At 46.2% G+C, this 21,326-nt stretch overlaps 1 protein-coding gene across 1 annotated transcript in view; it reads left to right on the top strand.

Moving 5' to 3' along the window:
* The first annotated feature begins 1,147 nt into the window (after positions 1 to 1,147).
* The window catches only part of TFRC (transferrin receptor), a 75,343-nt gene continuing 55,164 nt past the window's right edge, over positions 1,148 to 21,326 (top strand). Inside the window, exon 1 of the mRNA XM_053903498.1 lies at positions 1,148 to 1,310. Coding sequence (XP_053759473.1) covers positions 1,274 to 1,310 — 37 coding nt within the window. The 5' untranslated portion in view covers positions 1,148 to 1,273. The remainder of the gene's footprint in view (positions 1,311 to 21,326) is intronic.

Here is a 21,326-nt window from a genome sequence, read left to right as displayed (position 1 = left end):
TTTTTTTTTTTTTGAAATGTCTATATTTTTTAAAGCTCTGGGGCATACATATCAAACTCATAAATAATAGTTACTCCTGGGGATGTGGAGACAAGAACAAGTTCTAATGGAAAGTGATGGACAAAGAATGTATGTCAGTAATGTTCTGATTTTTTTTAAGTTTATTTATTTATTTTTGAGAGAGACAGAGAGAGCATGCTAGCAGGGGAGGGGCAGGGAGAGATGGAAAGAAAGAGAATCCCAAGCAGGCTCCACGCTGCCAGCACAGAGCCTGACATGGGCCTCGAACTCAGGAAACGTGAGATCATGACCTAAGCTGAAACCAAGAGTTGAACACTTAACCAGCTAAGTCCCTGTTCTGATTTATTTTTTAGGAAATTAATTTACATATGTAATTGAGCTTATTTTTATTTATGTATTTTTTATTTTATTATTTTTGAGAGAGAAAGAGAGCATGAGCAGGAGAGGGCCAGAATGAGAGGGAGACACAGAATCCAAAGCAGGCTCCAGGCTCCAGGCTCTGAGCTGTCAGCACAGAGCGCAATGCAGGGCTCGAACTCGCAAATTTGTGAGATCGTGACCTGAGCTGAAGTCAGATGCTTAACCAGTTGAGCCACCTAGGTGCCCCAGGCTTATTTTTAAAAATCTAATTTTTTGTGTGTAAAGGCAAAGCATAAGACTTGGAGTTTGAAAGTGTGGATCAAAGCCCTTCTCCATTCCTATCATCCCTTGTTACTACATGGCAATGGGGCCATTATTAACCCTTGCCTTCACTTACTGCCTGGGTAAAATGGGCATAAAAATAAACATAGTGACTCAAGAGGGCTTCCTAACGAACTAAGTGGCCTGCTGGAGAAATATATAGTTAGCATTTGTTTTTAAAAACAATTTAGAGTCTTCATAAAATCAGGCTCAAAATTAAATCCAGGGTGTCTCTCCGAAGACAGAGAAAACAGAGCGATTATAAAGGAGCCACCCTGAGTTTCCTGAGAATAGGTCATGCCAGACTAACATTACTTTCCTTGTTTATAGGAGAAGAAGGGAAGGAGAAGAAGCAAACATTTAAGCTGCTTTGTGCCCCAGGCTCTATGCTGGGTATACACAGAGTTCACAGCAGCCTGAGAGTCAGGTTTCTCAATTTTACAGATGCGGAAGCCTGAAAAGGGTTTAGCTGCATTAAGGAACATGCCTCGGGGGACACTGAAGATCTGGATTCAGATCTACATTCACCCAGATTCCCAAGCAGCTCACAGGAGCAGCAGCAGCAGCAACAATGGCAATAGCCACTTCTATCCTGGGATGTCATTATGGTAAGTTTTATCACTCACATTTTACAGGTGAAGAAAATGGGATGCAAGAGAGATTGAGTAAGCTAGCCCAAAGTCGTAGGTCTGTCTCATTCCAAAGTCCAAACTCTTAACCATGCCCCTCTATGGCTTCCCTCCTCTAACTACCCTGTCCCCACCACCCTCAGGAGATTCTGGCCTCCCCCAGGGGGAGAGTCTATCAGAATCTCTGAAAAGTAGAAAGGGACAGGGCAGCCACATACAGCTCCAGGTGGCAACCAGCACTCTAGACTGTGTTAGTAGATCAAGTTGACTGATTTATGTGGTTAGGGTACATGGAATCCCATGGCTGTCTGGATTGCAGCAAAACTTCTGATAGAGATGCTCTACAGAGCTTAGAGGTCAAGAAAGAGATAAGGGAGATGAAATCTGATGCCAGTTGTATAGTAGGTTGAATTGTGTCCCCTAAAAAGATATGTTGGAAGTCCTCACCCCTGGTACGTGTGAATGTGACCTCATTTGGAAATAGAGTCTTTGCAGATATAATCTAGTTAGGATGAACTCATACTGGATCAGGGTGCCGGCTAAGTCCAATGACTGGTATCCGTTTAAGAAGAGGGAAATCTGGACATAGAAACACATAGAAAACACACACAGAGGGAAGAATGCCATGTGAAGATGGAGAGATGCAGCTAAAGCCAAGGGATGTCAAGGATTGCTGACCACCAAGAAAGGCTAAGAAGAGGCGAGGAAGGGTTCTTCTCTAGAGTCCTTGGAGGGAACGTGGCCCTCCTGACACCTCACCTTAGGACCTCTAGCCTCCAGAACTGTGAGAGAATGAATGTCTGTTGTTTTAAGCCACCAGTTTGTGGTAATGGTTCTGGAAACCCTGGGAAGCTAAAACAACTTGGTTGCTCCATAGCTGATTGCATCATCACAGGATAGCATGTGGACTTGGGCAGTAGGACAGAGGGCTTTATCCTTGACCCAAATTTATCTTATTATCCTCTTGGATGAAAATAAAGAGTATGTCTACCAATCAAATAGGTGGATTATGCAAAACCTGGAAAGATGCTTATACTGAAGACAGGATCCATATTCAAAACACCTCAACCAGCTGCAATAATGGGCCAAATTTTATAAGTTGAAATTTAGCAAAGGCAAATTCCTTTATTTAGGTTCAAAGAACCAACTGCATGAATGCAGAATGAGGAACTCCTGGCTTAATGACAGCTTATATAAAGAAAGGTGTTGGTGGAAGCTGAATGTGAGCGAACAATGCACTGCAGTCACTAAAAAAAAGCCAATGCACCTTCAGGTGCTCCACTGACCAGGAGAAATGAGACAAGCAACCCATGGGCATTTGGGCTGGTCAGGCCACATCTGGAGCTTCATTCAACTCTGGGTACCACATTTTAGTTTTTTGACACTACTCAGCATCCGGGGAAAGAGAGCTGGGAAGGTGAGGAGTCTAGAAACCGTCACGCAGGGGCACCTGGGTGGATCAATCGGTTAAGCCTCCAACTTCAGCTCAGGTCATGATCTCGAGGTTCATGTGTTCAAGTCCCACGTTGGGCTCTGTGCTGACAGCTCAGAGTCTGGAACCTGCTTGGGATTCTGGGCGTCCTTCTCTCTCTGCCCTTCCCCCTCTTGCTCTCTCACTCTCTCTCAAAAATAAACAGACAAACAAAAAAAAAGAAACTGTCAAGCAAGGAAAATCAAAGGACCTAGGTTGTTTCCCTAGACACAAGAAGATGTGAGAATGCGGGACATATCTTAAAAATCTAACAGCTTATGTGAAGCAGAGGGAATGGGCCAGTTATGTAGTGTTCTGGGAGGTTCCTAACCAGCAGCTCCTCTGCTGATGAAGGCAAGCAGCAGTGTCTGTCTTCAGGCAAGAGCACAACTGTTGGTTTTGCAGCATCTAGCCTCTCTTTTTCTAGTAACAGCATCCAGATAACCTTTGTGAGACCATTTCACCCGCACTTTGTCCATGGGTCTAGGCACGGATATGTGACTCAGGCTTAGCCAATCCCAGTGCTCTATCTCTTTGGCTGTAGCAGTCTGTCCAGGGATGGGCATGTGACCCAAGTAGATCAATGAGTGTCTATCCCAGGTGGTTTTTTGCACCTACCAGGCAGAGACCGTCTCCATCCGTTAGGATCACAAAGCTGGTAGGTTAGAAACCTGGAGGTGCTGGAGACGAGCTTGCCAAGGTGTGAGAAGAGCCTGCTTGAGAATGAAGTCGACATGGAAATAAGAGCCAAGAAATGGAGACAGAAAGATCTCTGCTAATGCCGTGTGAACACTGGATCCAGCCAAGACTAAAGCCCATTTGTGACAGGACACAATAGCTGTTCACCAGTTTGAGTTGGGGCTTTGTCATTTGTGGTCAAGTGTCCTAATACATACCTACCTGCAAGTGTAGTGGGCTGATGAAGACATCATACAGAGGGAATAGTAAAGATTGAGACTTATTGAAAATCGTCTGTATGTAGAAATTGTGGTAGACTTTTAGGTTTACCTTTTAAAAGCATTATACTTACATGTAGTTTAACGAGTTAAATAGTTCCGTAAGACTTGTTATGAAAAACAGTTGTCTTGGGGCGACTGGGTGGCTCAGTCAGTTAAGCGTCAACTTCGGCTCAGGTCATGATCTCGTTTCCTGAGTTCGAGCCTCGTGTCGAGCTTTCTGCTTTCAGCACAGAGCCTGTTTTGGATCCTCTATCCTTTCTCTCTCTCTCTCTCCTCTCTGCCCCTCCCCCGCTCATACTTTCTGTCTCTGTCTCAAAAATAAACATTTAAAAAAACAAAAAAAGAAAAAACAGTTGTCTCTTGCAACTTAGACCCCATTTCCAACTCCTCAGAGCCACTTTCAACTTTTTCAGCTAATTCCTTGTCTATCTACTTATCACTATCGAAGATTAGGACGTAGTTCATTTTGCTCTCCCTGCCCCCATCGCACAACACACTTCCCATCCCCCCCTTCCTCCTAAATGAGTTATGATGTAATTTTCTTTAGATCAGCATTCACTGTTTATATTTTTGGCCTTGTAAACTCTAGTCACAGCTTATGTAGTATACTATAATGACTTTTTCCTGTACAACATTTTGTTTTTGCTGGAGTTAATAATTACCTTACGTTTTTCATTTGCTTAGTGTTCCTTATGTCCATTATTAATCCAACCTCAATCATCCCCCCATTTGTGTGTAGATCTCTAGGCAATATGCTCATTACGTTAGCTGTTCTCTCAGTTGCTGCTTCCAGAACAGACGCATCCCTTCATCTGCCTTCTGATCTGCTGTGGTCTGGACTAGTCACCCTCCAGGCCTTGGCCACTGCTGTTGTCTGGGGCTTTTCCTTCACCATCAGCTAGACAGTCCCTCCCCCTCGCTTTATTGGCTCTCAGCTCCTGAATCCCATTCCTTCTTCTTTCTTGGTTTACACTGTTGTTTGGGCAGAGCACACCCTTGAGTAGCTTCCTGAGACAGTGGATGGGTGCGCAGAAGATAAATTTTTGAGATCTCTTCTGAAAATGTTTCACACTCACACTCGATTGCTGTGGATTGGATATCATTTTCCTTAGAATTCTGAAGATCTGGTTCCGTTGTGTTCTAACTTCCAGAGTTGCTGTTGAGAAGGCTGATGTCATTCTGATTCAGGAAACGTTCTTATGTAACCTTTATTTAATTTATTTTTTAAGTAATTTTTTTTGGCATCCTCAAAACTTGTAGGTTCTTTTCATTGTCCCCAGTGAGTTGCCCTAGCAGATCCAGAGATGAATAAGTCAGTCCCCAAGGAGATCTAAGGCCAGTGGAGAAGATGTTTATTGGTTATCAAATTTCCCCAAAAGTTAGAAGCTTAAAACAACAACCATTTGTTATGTCAGTTTCTATGGGTCAAGAACCTGGGGACAGCTTAGCCAGATGCCTCTAACTCAACAAAGCCAACCAAGTATCAACAGGCACTGCAGTCACCTCAGAGACCTGACTGAGGAAGAATCTGCTTCTGGCTCATTCACACGGCAGTGGACTCACCTCAAGTCCTTACTGACTATTGGCTAGGGACCTCTGTTCCCTGCCACATGGGCCCCTCCAAGGAACTACTCCAAGTGACAATTTGCTTCCTCCAGAGTGAGGGCTCTGGGTTGGGGGAGGGGGGTCGGCAGCCAGGTCAGAAGCCACAGACAGTCTTTTTGTAACCAATCTCAGAAGTAATATCCCTTCACTTCTGCCCTATTCTTGTTGTTGGAAGGAAGTTACTGAGCCCAGCCCACACTCAAGGGGAGGGCGTGACGCAGGAGAGATACCAAGAGGCAGGGATCATGGGAGCCATCCAACTAGAGGCTGCCTACCACAATAGGCAAAGGGGTAATTAGCACATAATGTGGTGAATACTGGGAGAGGCAAGTGTGGGCTGTGCAGGAGCTCAAGAGAAGAAATGCCAGCCTTTGCCTGAGGAGATCAGGGAGGGCTTCCCAGAAGCAGTAGCTTTGGATGGAGACTTGAAAGATGAGTGGGAGATATCCGAGGTGCACCAGAAGGTATAAGAGCCTCCCAGGCCAAGTACGTGCAAAAGCCAGATGTGTGAAAAGTTTTGGTGGGTTCTGGAAGCAACACAGCAGAGCCTAGAGCAGAGGGTAAGATGCAAGGCTGGGATGGGAAAGACCCGCTCCTGAAGGACTTGTGTTCTCTCCTAAGGAGACGGTGCTTTATCTTGAAGGCTCTGGGGAGCCACGCCTAGCTTTTAGGGGAGTGAGATGTCTAGATTGTGTTTTAGCAATCCCTGGCTGCTAGCTAAGTGGAGGAGGACAGCAGGAGCAAAAGTAGGAGGCAGAGGACCAGTGAGGGGGCTGTGGTGGGTATCCAGGTGAATGTGGGGGTGACTTGGAGCGAGGTGAACGTGACCAAGGAGGCTTTTATGGTGTCCGTGGCAAGGGATCCAGCCTGTGAGCCATATGAATGGAAGGGAGGGAGGGGCTACACAGCCCAAAGTGGGCTCCATGGATGCCTATTTAATGGCTAGGCAAGTGGTGAGCAGGCTGGGCTTTGCTCCTGGGGGGTTGGCAGGGTTGGGCAGTAACCTTGCGAGCCTGGGAAGAATGGTGGGGGTGGAGACGTCCGCCACCCCTTTGGGTCCCTTGTTTGGCCCTGGGAGGTCCATGTCTGAGTCCTGTTAGCCATTCTTCCTCCATACTTCTTAGAGGCCTCCCTATCTGTAGGCTGTAGCTAAAGCTCGGCTCCGGACCCAGGGCTTGGCATACAGGGGCTTCTCAAATCCTCCCTCAAGCCCACTCCAGCAGCCGTCAGAGTTAGGCTCACCTTCGTCCTCCTGAAGTTCGTGAAAGACCTTCAGGCCTTGAACTAGCTGTCACTGATCTATCAGCCTCATCATCTTCCCCTTCTCTACGTGACTGTGGGCAAGTGAGTCACTTCTCAGTCTTCTGTCTATAAAATGAGGAGGCTGAGCCAGCTGCTTTGCATAGTCTGTGCTGGCTTCTGGGATTCTATCTCCCACCCACCTCTCTGGGTTCTGTGGATAAGATGCATTCCAGCCATCCTGATGGCTGACTGCATCCCCTTCTTCCCTCTGCTCAGGCCTGCCCTGGGGAGCTGTAGGGCCGCAGTGAACTTAGCTCCTCATCTTTATTCTTCAAACCTTTTTTTGAAGTTTGGCCTTGTTCTCAGTTGAGCATACTTAGGTATTGACACCGGGGTGTCCTGGCCTGGTATCTACCCAGAACACCATGAACTATCGGTGGGACAGTCTTCCAGAAGTCACAGAGTTTACCCCTCTGGTCTGGACTTGACTATTCATTACAGATAATCCTTTAAATAGGTACTGAAGAAACTTCTGTGTAACATGTTCATATTTTGCCAATCCCAATGGCAAAATTCTTTCTTAGGTTTAGTCTGAATCCTTCAGGAAGCCTTAGACCAGTACAAAGCTACATTCTTAGGGGTCCTGGATAGAAGACTCAGACTAGGTCCTGTCTCACGTAGTTTTCTGGCTCCAGAAGTGGGGGCTCAGTCCTCCAGGTGGGAAGGGGACCCCTTTCCTTTTACCCCCTGCCCCCTCTGACTAGGCCTAGCCCACACCTGTGTGGGGCCAGGTCTGGCTGCTGCCGCCCTTGGCACCAGAAGGGCTGAGGGTGTTATGTAACTGGTCTTGACCAGACATTCTGGTTCCACAGGTACGGCCTACAAGTTAAAAATTGTTCTAAAAATGCAGTGCAGCTGCCTAAACACACAGTCCTAGAGGAGGAGGCCAGGGGGCAGAGGCCACAGTCATCAGAAGGATGTGTTTTCCATGGTGACATTGGGACCAAGCGCTTTGACCTGAAGGGAAACATCACACTCAGGGACCAGTGGCACATGCCTGTTCCCCAGAAACAGGTTCTGTGGCCTCATGTCCTCTGAGCTCTTTTCTCTAGACCTACTCTGTCTCCCTCTGATTCCCCCCAACTTCCAGCCCCCCTGTCCTCCACTCACCCCCCCATGAGAAAGTGGCTCTGGCCCCACCTCTTCATAATCCTGTCTGGTCTCCATCTGTCCCTGCATCAGAGTCTTGCTTTTCTGTTTTTTGTTTTGTTTTGTTATGTTTTTGATGTCTTGTTCCATTTCTATATCTTCAGGGCTCCTCTAACCTTCCCCTGCTGCTTCTTTGCTGGTCCCTTCTCTTCTTTTTTTTCCTCTTTTCCCCCCTTGCCTCTGCTCCCCGGGATCAGACTTCCTTTCTCCTCTCCCTAAAATGTGCCCCTCACCCTAAGTCTCTGGTCCCTCCATCTGTGACCTTGGGGAAGTCCCTTCACCTCTCAGTCTCTGAGAAACAGGGACAATCCACTGTGTTGCCTGCCTCACAAAGTGGTTGTGAAAATCCAAACAGGTGGCGCTGACTTCTGTGCACATGTACAAAGACTTTAAAACACTTGTTCTTCAGTGCCTTTGTTATGTATTTATTAAGCACGTACAATTTGCCAGGCAACGTGGTACGTTCTGGGTATGTAATGAGGAATGAAAGACACCAATGGGGTGGTCCCTAAACCTGCTCATTAGAATTATGTGGAGGGCTTTGGTTCGTGGGTTCTAGCCCCATGTCAGGCTCTGCACTAACAGTGTGGAGACCTGTTTGGGATTCTCTCTCTCTCCCTCTCTCTCTCCATTTCTCTCTGGTCCTCCTGTGTACACAATCTCTCTTTCCCTCTTTCTTTCCCTTTTCTGTCTGCTCCTCCTGCATGTGCACTCTCTCTCTCTCTCTCTCTCTCTCTCTCTCTCTCTCTCTCAAAAATAAATAAATGAACTAAGTGATGACATTTATTTTAATACTGTTTCTCAGATTTTCTACCATGAGCGTGTATTGCTTTTATAATTTTATTAAAAACGTAATTTTAAAAGAGAAAAGATTACAGACTGGAGAAAAAGTTTGCAGCAAATAAGAAAAAGATTAGGTTCATAAATAGCTAATCAAGACTGATTATGAGCAAAAAATATGAATTAATTTCATTCAAGGGGAACTCCAATAGTAAATAAATACCATGCCATACCAGATTAAGCTAACAAGATTCAGTCGTATTAACCCAACCACAAAAGCTCTCTGCAGAGTTGGTGAGAACATGCTTACATACTGCTAACAAAGTGTAAATTGTTTCACTGGGGAGCAATATAGCCATAAAGCATTAAAAGGCTATAAACACGGGCGCCTGAGTGGCTCAGTTGGTTGAGCTTCTGACTTTTGAATTCAGCTTGGGTCATGATCTCAGGGTGGTGGAATCGAGCCCCACGTTGGGCTCTGTGCTGACCATGAAGCCTGCTTAAGATTCTCTCTCTCCCTGTCCTGCTGCCCCTCTCCCCCACTAGCTCTCTCTCTAAAAAAAAAAAAAAAAAAAAAAAAAAAAAAAAAAAAATCTATAAACAAATATCTATTTATTTTTAACAGCAAAAAGAAGCAAACTAAGGGCACCTGGGTGGCTCAGTCAGTTAAACTTCCAACTTTGGCTTAGGTCATGATCTCACAGTTTGTGGGTTCAAGCCCTGCATCAAGCTCTGTGCTGACAGCTGAGAGCCTGGAGTTGCTTCAGATTCTGTGTCTCCCTCTCTCTCTGCCACTCCCCCACTCACACTCTGTCTCTCTCTCTTAAAAAAAAAAAAAAAATTTTTTTAAATTAAAAAAAAAAAAAAGAAGAAGCAAACTAAAGATCCAGCCTTAAGAAAATGAATAACAAGGGCCACCTGGCTGGCTCGGTCAGTGGCACTTATGACTCTTGATCTCAGGGGAGATCTCAGGGTTGTGAGTCCGAGCCCCACTCTGGGTGTAGAGATTACTTAAAAATAAAGTTAAACAAAAAGAAAGAAAAGAAAATGAAAAACTAAATATAGCTTCATCAACCTGATGGAAGATCGGGCTGCCATTAAAAATTCTGTGTATGAAGACTACAGTAGGATAATGAAGGAGCATTTATTTTAAAAATGTTAAGTGACCTGCAAAATATGACATAGATCACCAGAAGTGAGGCGATATCAGGTATGTGTGCATTTAGCCAAACAGGAAGAACTAGGCAGAAAGAAAATAACAATTTTAGGCTTAGAATGCTGAGATCATAGGTGTTTACTTTTCCTTTAAAATTTCCTTTAATGTCTCTATATTGTTTGTACAACAGTTCTTTTTAAAGAGAAGTCAGGATGTGGGTAAGAATGTGGAAAATATAGCCACATGCCGTCTTCTCCCTCTCCTGCAGTCTTGCCCAAACCTCCACCTCCTGCCTGGCCCTCTGGCCCCACACTCTGGGAAAATCCTGATGGCGGGTGTAAATTCTGTTTCACCCAGTCATTGGTGCCTGGGGCTCCACAGGAACAGCCAGGCTGGCTGCTCCCCTTTGCTGAGCCTGCCTTCCTGTCAAGCTCTTATACGCTTTATCTCAACATAATCCTCACAAGTCAGTGAGGCCGGTGCTATTATCTCCATTTTCTAGACTTAAAAACTGACTCATAGGGGCACCTGGATGGCTCATTCAGTTACGTGTCTGACTCTTGATTTTGGCTCAGGTCACGATCTCATGGTTCATGAGTCTGAGACCTGCATCCGGCTCCATATTGACGGTGGGGAGCCTGCTTGGGATTCTCTCTCTCTCTCAATTTGCTCCTCCCCACCCCTCAAAATAAATAAATAAACTTAAAACAAACAAACAAACAAACCTGACTCATAGAGATTTGGATAACTTGCTCAAGGTTGCGGAGTGGGTAAATGCCAACTGCAAGCCTCTGTTCTTAACCTGTGTGCTGGGCTGCTGGGCGACACTGTTCTGTCCTGTGATAACAACACATGGTCTCCGGGGAGTGGCTGGGGTGTGGGGGTTCAAAAACAACACATGTTCTCCATTTAACAGAGGGAGGAAGACATATCAAGAGAGAAGTGTAGTGAACTATGCTCTTCATTCAAATGTCACCTCCTAAGCGAGGATGCACTGGGCCATGTTATCCAAAGCATCTCTCCACAGCCAGTCACTCTCTTATTACCCTGTTGTTTCTTCAGATAATTTAATCACTGTCTGATAGTCTTTAAGTATTTGTAAGTTCCATGAGGACAGACTTTCCTCATTCACCTCTGTATTTCCCAGGACTTAGCACAGAGTAAGTGCTTCATGAAGGTTTACTGTTTGCTGAATCACCTGGATGAATGAAAGTGTTGTAGGCACTGTGGGAGCAGACACTTACACAGCCGAGCAGAGCAGGGAGCCAAGGGAATTATTTCAAAAGGAGGAGAAGGGGGCAGAGAAATCGCATCTGGGACAGTTTGAGAAAGGGAGTGGAATGCACTTGTTTGGTAAAAGATCACAAACACTTTTAAGACCCTTCAAACCCAGAAGAGATGTGTCTAGGGCAATGGGACAACAGTCACAGGGTTTAGAGGCAGAGATCCTGGGCGCGGCCCTGACTGTGCAGAGAAACCAGACTCAGGGTCCCGGCTGGAGGGAGCCTCTGAGCCAATGCTTAGGTTCTACCGGTTTTAAAGAGGCATACTTAAAGCGACTGCATTTCCTTCTGACTAGCAGTTTATCTTCTCTAATTTGGCCTAAGCTAATCATGACAAGTGAGAGCAAAGGTGAGTACAAGCATTGTTGTTAAGGACAAAAGCTAAGAAAGCCTGTCCATGCACAGGGGAATGGTTCATAACGACTGTGTACTCATTAAAATGCACGTGTAGATGTACATATTTATAGATTTGAAAAGATACTCAAGATATATATTTCATGAAAAAAACACATTTCCAAGCAGTACGTCTGGTATTATTACATTTTGATTATTTTTTTTAAGATTTTAAAAATAAAGTTTATTTATTCATTTTGAGAGTGGGAGAGAAAGAGAGAGAGAGAGAGAATGAGAACGAGAACTCCAGCAGTGGAGGGGCAGAAAGAAATGGAGAGAGAGAATCCCAACCAGGCTCTGCTCAGCACAGAGCCCCATGTGGGGCTCGGACCCACGAACCACAAGATCATGACCTGAGCTGAAATCAAGAGTCAGACGCTCAACCAACCGACTGAGCTATCCAGGCACCCCTCATTTTGACTATACTGGTTATCTCTGATCAGTGGGCCTGCAGATGATTTGTGTCCTTTTATTGCTTATTTTTGAAAAACATTCTACATTAAGTATAACTTTCTTGGATAATAAAAATGAGAAGAAAATGAGAATAAATAAGATCTGGACTGTCCTCCAGAGATGGGGGTTGGCAGTGTGACCAGACGGGTGTGAGTTGACTAAAGGGAAAAGCACATGGGATTCCCAGGGAACAATATCCCCAGGGAAGGAACCTCAGTCCCTGTGTGTCCACAGAGGAAATAGAATCTTCCCCAAACAGAGCAGGTATTGAAACCCAGTCAACTAACTCTAATCAGCTTAGCATTCGTTCAGTACACTCAAGGCATAGCCTGCCAGGTGTATGGATAATGGGATTAGAAATGCAAAATTGATTTCAGGACCACGGGGATGTCCGAGGGTGGCAGCGTGGAGTGGAGGTCAACAGCTCTGCCCCAGGCCTCCCAGCAAGTGGGAGGCACTTGGGGGGGGGGGTCTGACCCTCCCTGGGACAAAGGGGTGGCAGAGCCTCTTCCCTGACGACCCCATTCCTGTCAGTCCCCTTCCAGGGAATTCTTCCTTATATAGGTTAGGTTTTCTGCCACTATAATTACAAATCCAATATTTTCATTGTTTTTCTCTGATTATAAAATACTTGAAAGATACAAAAATGATTGGGGCGCCTGGCTGGCGCATGCGACTGTTGATCTTAAGAGTCATGAGTTCAAGCCTCATGTCGGGTGTAGAGATTATAAATAAATAAATAAATAAATAAATAAATAAATAAATAAATAAATAAATATAAAAAAGATAATAAAAGTTTTTCTTCCCTTAAAAAATAAATAAGTAAAAATAAAAATGTACATATGAGGAAGAAAAATATGACCGATAAACCTGCACCCCCGAAATATTTTTATAGTTCATTTTTCTTCTATACTTCAGTTTGCATACATAGGCATAGGTGGCGTCATCCCATGTGCCGCCCCCGGGATCCTGATCTCTTCAGTTACCATCAAGAGTGTAGTGTCCCCAGAGACCCTAGAGGAAGTCTTCCCAGCCTCATTCCTTAGGCCCAGCTCCCCGGGCAGGGCTTGGCCCACACTGATGATGGCTGACTGGATTATCTGCCCAGGAGAGATGGAGACATCTCTTCCCCACGGTGCACTCTGTCCTGAGAACCCTCAAGGAGCAAGACTCTCTCAACAGTGGACTGGATTCTCTTGGGGACCAACATGTGGAGGGGCACAGAGTTGGGCTTAAGACCATAAAATCCCCCATGACCATGTTTTCTTGTGTCTTAACACAACCAAGACGGTGCACAAAGGAGCACCACTAACACCGCCATATCCTTCATTTCATATAACAGGCACCTCACCATTCCTACTGTCCGGGTCTGGTTCTGTGGGATCCCCCTCACAGTTTCAACAAGACAATTGTGATTTTAGCTTGGCTTTCTGGCTGGTAACCCACATGGGAAAAGCTAGAGGGCCCCCCCTCACACGGCTTGGCCGGTTGCTGATTCTCTGACTTCCCGGCCTGGATACTGGGCCATTTACGTGGCTCGCTCAGATTGTGAGACCCTGGAGAGTCTCCATCTCTGCCCTCTCCGTCCAGGCTGCTTGAGGTAATTGGGTACTGCCAGAACATGCAAGCTGACACAGGGCCCTAGGTGGGTCCCGCCAGCCAAGTCTACACAGGCCCAGCAACCTATCCCCTTAGACCACTGAGCTAGCCTGAGGCCAGGGCTCACCTTCCTCCTCTTCCCTTTTCCCGAGGCTACACTATGCAAAGCATAAAACCTCTACTCTGGTCCAGCCATCTGTCTCCGGTTTATCATCACAGTCCCCACACGTTTACTCTCTCAATTTTTTTATTTAATGTGTATTTATTTTTGAAGAGAGAGAGCTAGCACAAGCAGGGGAGGGGCAGAGAGAGAGGGAGACAGAGGATCCGAAGCGGGTTCTGTGCTGACAGCAGAGAGTCCAATGCGGGACTCGAGCTCATGAACTGAGATCATGACCTGAACCGAAATCAAATGCTTAACCGACTGAGCCACCCAAGCGCCCCCACAAACCTTTACTTTCTAACTGACTCCCTGCATCAGCACTCCATGAAAATGCAAACTCTTTTTACAAGACGTTCCATTGATCAGAAACCTCACAGTAGTTTCCTTCTTTACTCAAAGTTAAATCCATTCCTTACAAAGCCATCTTCCGGGGCTCCGCTGGGCTCTTTACTGTTCCTCCGATACATTTGGCATGCTTCTCCCTCAGGGCCTTTGCACATCGGTCCCCTCTACTTGGAATGCCCTCACCTCAGGTATCCATTTGGCCACCTCTCTCACCTAAAGTCTTTGTTCAAACCTCCCCTCATCGGTGAGGCCCACATTGTGCCTGTGTTTAATACTGCGGTCTGCATTCCCACCCATACCCGTCATTCTGCTCTATGCTCTTTTTCCAATAGCTCTGTCACCTTCTAGCAGTCTAAATAATAGCTTATTTATTTTTTTAGTGTCCAGCCTCCACCACCCAGAGTGTAGGTTCCAGGAGAGCAGGGATCTCTGTCCGTTTTGTTCACCGGTATATCTTGTGTGTGTATAATGGTGCCTCGCACAAAGCAGGTACACAAGTATAGGCATTGAATGAATGAACAAAAGGTATTTAGAATTCTGTTTCTAGGAGGAAATTACTGATGGGGAAAAATAAATGTACTTTTACCTGGAGCCAGAGGCAGAAGTAGGGTGGAAAATGTTCACCACAGTCTGAGTTCCAGTTTGTTTTGGAATCTCCAGCTCACTCTCTCACTCTGCCCAGTCTGTAGTGGGGAGGAAGTGTCTTACGCGTGCACACTGCACGTCTATATGCGAGCCCGTCCAGGAGACTTCAAAGTAAATGGGCAGAGATGCCCTCGGCTTCTTCAGCCTCCATCTTGGACCAATTAGGTTTGATCTCAAGAACTTCCTGGACCATCCCAGGAAGGAGGGAGCTGGCAGAGTCCAGCAGGTGGAGGGCCCACAGAATCATTCTGTCTGGTGATACTTTCCTTTGTGGGCCCAGTTGGGTGTGAATTACCTGAAAGAAATGGGATGAATTAAATGATGCTCTAAAAGACCCTGAGGGGCGCTTGAATGACTCAGTTGATTGAGGGTTGAGCGGTTCAGGGTCCCACTTCGGTGCAGATAGTGATCTTTTGGTTCGTGAGTTCCAGCCCTGCATCGGGACTCTGCGCCTGCTTTCAATCTTCTGTCTTCCCCGCCACCCCCACCCCCGCACCTCCCCCGCTTGTGCTCTCTCTCAAAATAAATAAACATTTAAAAGTTCTTGAGACAGCTCAGATGTGGTGGGAAAAGTACATGTTTTGTAGATACAAGATGTGAGTTCGGGTTCCACCTCTGCCAATGACTAGCTGAGTGATAGCTTTGGAAACTCCTGTAGTAGGAAGAATAATGATCCCCAAGGACACCCATGCCCTAATCCCCAGAATTGTGAATGCATAACGTTACTTGGCAAGGTGATTTTGCTGATGTGATTAAGGTTGTAGGCCTTGAGATGGAGACATTGTCCTGGATCATCCTGGTGGGCCCAGTCTAATCAATGAGCCCTCAAAAGCAGGACACTTTCTCTGGCTGAAGAAAGAAGAAAAATGAGGTCCAAGGGAGGTCTGAGAGATTTGAAATGTGAAAAGAACCCAACCACCATTGCTGGCTTTGAAGATGGAGGAAGGGAGCCACAGACCAAGGGATGTAGGTAGCCTCCAGAAGCTGAGAATGACCCCGAGCTGACAGCCGGCAGGGACACTGGTACCTCATCCTACACTGCATTGAACTCAGTTCTGCCAACTACTGGCATGGGCTTGGATGCAGATTCATCTTCAAAGCCTCCAGAAAGGAACACGGCCCTGCGGGCAGCTGATTTCAGCATTGTGAAACCTGAAGCAGAGAACCAGCTGAGCCACGCTGTGCCCTGACATCTGACCTACAGAAAGTTGAGATAATGCATTTATGTGGTTTTGAGCTGCTAAATTTGTGCAACAACAGAAAATGAATATTCTCTTTGAGCCTTGATTTCCTCAGCTATAAAATGGAGACAGTGATGATAGTATCCATCTTACTGACTTGCTCAGGCACCTGAGAGATGTCCACTGTCCCCAGAATTTGCACGTGGTGCTCTTTCCCACCCTCCCTGCCTGCCCTGTCTTGGTTGAGGCTGGAAGGGGCGATCCCTAAGTTGAGAGCACAGAGCAGGAGTAGCAGGGATCTGTTGTTGAGCCTTCTGTTGAGAAGAGAACAGCCTCAAGACTAAGAACCCCATCCTTCTAAGACAGGCAGGGGGGCAGTGAACCCTCTTCCCAGCTCTTGAGGGAAGCCAAGGCCACGGTGGTTGACAGGAGAAGTGGTCAGGGACCCCATTGCCTGTTCCTACTACCCCCTAATGCATAGTTCCACTCCTCCAGGAAGTACTTCACATACATATAGATCAGCCAAGTTAGAAGGGCTTTTTGAGACCATCTGGCCCAAACTGCTGTCACACACTTGGGAAACTGAGGCTCAGAGAGAAGGATCCTTATATCACACACGCAGTTACTATGAAGTCAGTGATGAGGCCTCAGACTTCATCTCTCCCCAAAATTCACATCATGCATCCAACAGGCTGCACCAAAAAGCAAGCTCAAGTCCCAAACAGCCCCCACCTCCACTCACCACTGGCCCTATCCCCTACATCAGCTGGCAGCTTTTAGCTTCTAGACAGGGGCCAAGCCATCCTGTTTACTCTTAGCTAGAGGGACTTATCGCAGAGATAACCACATTCTCCCAAGACTAAATAAAAACAGCCACACTTCCAGATATTCATTCATGTATTTATTATTTATACCACACCTACTTCCAAAACCTATTTGAGGTGGCTCACAGTAAAAGCCACACGTACAACAGAGCTATTCAAAAGGGAATAAATGTCCAGTCAAAACCTTTCATGATTTTCAGACTGTGGGAGTGATTTTTTTTTTTTTTAATGACAAAAGAGGTCTTTGAGCTGAGGTACTTGAAGGGGTCAGGTCTTGGTATAGATATTTAAGTGTGCCTGGTCAGGTTGAGTAGTTAAAACTGGAGCATCTGATGGAGTGCAAGAAGCAGGGGTAGGAAAGAACAACCATCGGGAGGCCAAGAGCAAGTGGAGGAGTAAAAGGCACATTTTATCCTACCCTCCCCCCCCCCCCCCCCATTCTTCCTTCTTGGATGCTGAGGTGCGATGATGTGATGCCTGGAGCTACAGCCACTGTTTTGTGGCCATGAGGCAAGACATACCCAACATGCTGAAGACGACAGAATGGAAGGAGCCTAGATCCTGGAGGACAGAGTTGAGCTACTGAACCAATCCTGAAGAGTCCACCATCAGTTGTGTGAAATGATGAAATGTTTCTATTGTTGAAGTCACTATTAGTCAGATGTTCTGTTACTTGCAGCCAAATGCATACAAATAGATGAATTGAAAGCTCATTGTGGTCAGCATGAGATGCAGTGGAAACGGACTTGTTTTTCCCAAAGGATCATAAAAAGCTTCTTAGAAAACATCATTGAGGAGGATCTTCAAGGATAGGTAGGAGGGGCCCCTGGGTGGTTCAACTGGTTAAGTGTCTAATTCTTGATTTCAGCTCAGGTCATGATCTCACAGTTCTCTCTCTCTCTCCCTCAAAAAAAGAAAAGAAAAGAAAAAAAAAGAAAAGAAAAGAAAAAAGAAAAGGATGAGTAGGAGTTTGCTAGGCAGGCAGGGGAAGGCAGGGCATGCCATGCATGTGAAAAAGGCTTGGAGGTAAGAAGGAAGATGCAGGGTAAAGTGGTCACTCACAGAGGGCTGAGAGGTGAGAACACATCTGGAAGAACGTAAGCAGAACACAAGGGGCCCTAGACCCAGGATAAATGTGGATTTGGTTGAGCAGGTAATAGGGAGTCAGTGTGGGGCTTAGGCCAGGGCTAGAAGTGGGAACTGGAGGAAGTCAACAGGTTACCAAATATCCACGAGGAAGGATGAGTTTTGGGAATGAGTCAAAGGGACCCAGAATACAGAGAGGGAGCCAGGATCAGTACTGAGACTTTAAAAAAAAAATTTTTTTTAACATTTATTTATTTTTTTTTGAGAGAGAGTGAGTATGCAGGGAAGGGGCAGAGAGAAGGAGAGAGAGAGAATCCCAAGCAGACCATCACCAGCATGGAGCCCGATGTGGAGCTCAAATTCAGAAACTGTGAGATCATGACCTGAGCCAAGGTCAGATGCTTAACCGACGGAGCCAGCCAGGTGCCCCTCAGTATTGAGACTTTTTTACCAAAGAATTTCTCACCTTTGTTTTGGGCCTTATCTAGGGACTGCTTGTTTTGTAGGAACTAGTCACCCTGATGGTAAGAACAGTTAGTCACACAGAAAATCTGTGTGATTCACAGCAGCTGCTGGGAAAGTCCTTACAAAGATTGGGAACCCTCAAAAAGAATATGCTGTGTGCTATAGCACTTCAGAGCCTGGCCAGTCCCCTTCACAGCACAAATGAGGAAACTGAGCCGAAGAAGGGGTGGGAGCCAATAGGCCACACAGCCACCTGGAGGCACAGCAGGACTGGAACCCAGTTAGCCTGGTCCTTGGACTAGCGCTCAGCCCCACCATCCTCACCTCCAGTCACAACTATAAATGGCCATGGATCAAACAAAGAACAAACGAGAAAACTGGGCCCAACAGGATGACACGGCCCAGCCTCCCCTCAAACAAAGAGAAGACAGATCCACGTTTGAAGCATATTAATAGGGCCTGTCTCCCAGAGTGAGGAAGTTAAAGATAAAATTCCTTAAGCCCATACTGATTACTTTTAGTACTCCTTCAGAATTCCTAAGAAACTAAACTTTTCTTTAAAAAACAAAACAAAACAACAAACAAGCTTTGAAGTTGTTTGAAGATGAAAAGTATTTTGTGGGCCAAGGCTGGTGAGGGGATGGCCTCCATGTATTTTGAAAGAAACTTGGGAGAGTTCCTCACTGTTTGAGAGGCTTCTGCTATGAGACCACAGACATATTTGGCACCCCTTTGCTGCCCACTTACAGCGGTCTCAGAGTCTTTTAAGCCTGCCGAGTTACATGGCCCTGATGTGCCAGGGCTGACCAGGCCGGCTGCCCTCAGATCCGTTTCATCACCTACCAGCTGCAGGCCTGTCCTCTGCTCTCTCTGTGCTTTGGTTTCCTCACCCATACATGAGGAATATAATAAGAGTCACCAGCTCAGAACGCTGTTGTGAGGGTTAAATGAGTCGGCGTAAGGGCCGAGGGCAGCGGTTGCACCTTGTTCCATAAATCTCGGAAGGGAGAAGGGGGCCAGCTGTATCCAGCCTGACTGGGCCGCCTGCAGGTAGGTGCGGTAGGCCTTTGCTGTTAAGTGTGGTCCCTGAACCAACAGTAACTGTCACCTGGGAGATGGTTAGGAAGGCTGGATTCAAGGCCCGACCCTTAGCCTACTGAGGCAGAATCTTCATTTTAGCAAAAGATCCTCAGGGGATTCAGGTGAGCATTGAAGTTTGAGGAGCCCCGAGACAGGCCCCTTGGAACGAGCACTGAAGGCATCTCTAAGTGGAGGGGTTTGGCCCCATTGCAACCAGAATCTTCTGGCCCTCCTGATCTTGAGACCAGATGCTCCTGGAGCTGCTGTTTTATGTCTCCCGCCTGCCTGCTAGGGAGGCCTGGCCCCAGAGCCTGTCCAGCCCGACTACTGCTTTCTGCAAGTCTGTCTGGATGTGACTTTTGTTTCCCTTTCTCTGGTTTGAGTCCAACAGGTGGGGGCACATGGGAGACCCTGGCCATGCCTTGAATTTGCCTGGAACAGGGAAGTGTGGTGCATCTTCTGTAGAACCTCTGGCTGTGACCAGGAATGACCTTCCAGAAATCCCTAGGTCCCGCAGAGCTCAAGGTACTTTCTCCTAACGGCCATCTAAAGGCCAGCCCACCCTGGCACTGAGACAGTCATGGGACTGGCTGTGGGGGTGACTAATTCTGAGAAGTTGGGGTCAACTAAAACCCTCAGCAAAGCAGAGAGGGGCCCATTCAGTCATTAATTCTATCCAGTAGCATTTTTAAATAAATGACTGTATTTAATTGGTTCAGGTAGTTCCACTTACTCCAGGAGTCAGGAAATTTTTGGTGTTGCCACCAAATATTTGTGTGACCTCAAGCAGGTCAGTTTCCATGTCTGGGCTGAGAAGGGATTAGTTGTAAAAGGAGGGAAGTTCTCTAAGATGCCTTTTCTCTGTTCAGAAGTAACATAAATACACCTGATTCAGTAAGTGGGGATCCAGTTAGAAAGGGCCTAGGAGGCTAAGCTGTAAAATTCAGATTTGATGTTTTAAACTTGTACTGCCCAATACAGTTACCACTAGCCACCTGAGGCTGTGAACACTTGAGACATGGCTGCTCTGAATGAGATATGCTCCAGGTGTAAAATATATACAAGATTTTGAAACTTTGTATGACAAGAAGAATGTAAGATATCTCATTAATATTATGTGGATACGTGTTGAAATTATAATGTTTTGGATATGTTGGGTGAAATGGTAGACTTTATTACAATCAATTTAGCCTGTTTCTTGTTTTTTATTTTATATGTGGCTACTAGATGATTTAAAATTACACATTGAAGGGCGCTTGGGTGGCTCGCTCAGTCAGTTAAGTGTCGGACTCTTCTGCTCAGGTCGTGATCTCACAGTTCATGGGATCCAGCTCTGTGTCTGGCTCTGCCCTGGTGGTGCGGACCTCCTTGGGATTCTCTCTCCCTCTCTCTCTGCCTCTAATGAAAGTTCAGGTTTTTCTTATACCTCCCCAAAATGTCCATTTGAATGTATAACCTATTGTTCTGTCTTTGGGGCATGACTTGGTGCTCAGTTGGTTATAAACCAGGAACAGGTCTCTGGAGTGTGAAGATAATTCTTCAGGTCATACTTTCATGACCTGGCAGGGAGATAAGTAAAGATCTAAAATAAAAAGACATGTTCACGCTGGGAATGGTATTGCAATGTAGTCTCCTGGTACAGTGAATTCTTCCTGGGCATAGAAGGCAATGCTTTGTGGTTTGGATAAAGACTGGAAGAGTAACAAAACGTTAGCCGCGGCTTACAGGAAATAAGTTACCAAACCATGCCTCTGTGGATCAACTTCCTCTCATGAAATCCCCTCAAAGCGGCCCTGTAAGTCATTTGCCATGTGGATTTTGAGAAACTGGCCCTCTCCTTTCTTCACCTTCTGGCCTCCTGAGCTTGCTGACTAGCTGCCATTCTGGGAGGCCTGGTCTGGAGGCCTCTTCTTCCTTGCACATGCCTGACCATGCTCTGTCCAGGGGTGCCTAGTTGGGGTCAATGTGGCAGTCAGAGTGAGGTTTGCAAGGGCACAAGAGAGGAAGAGCATTCACTTAAGTGTCAGCTCTGAGCCTCCCTTCGTTCCAGACAAAG

This window comes from Panthera pardus, unplaced genomic scaffold (assembly GCF_024362965.1).
Source record: "Panthera pardus isolate Hobbes unplaced genomic scaffold, ASM2436296v1 HiC_scaffold_16, whole genome shotgun sequence".
Lineage (NCBI taxonomy): Eukaryota > Metazoa > Chordata > Mammalia > Carnivora > Felidae > Panthera > Panthera pardus.
Note: the sequence above shows the minus strand (reverse complement) of the source record. Positions and strands in the feature narration are given on the sequence as shown.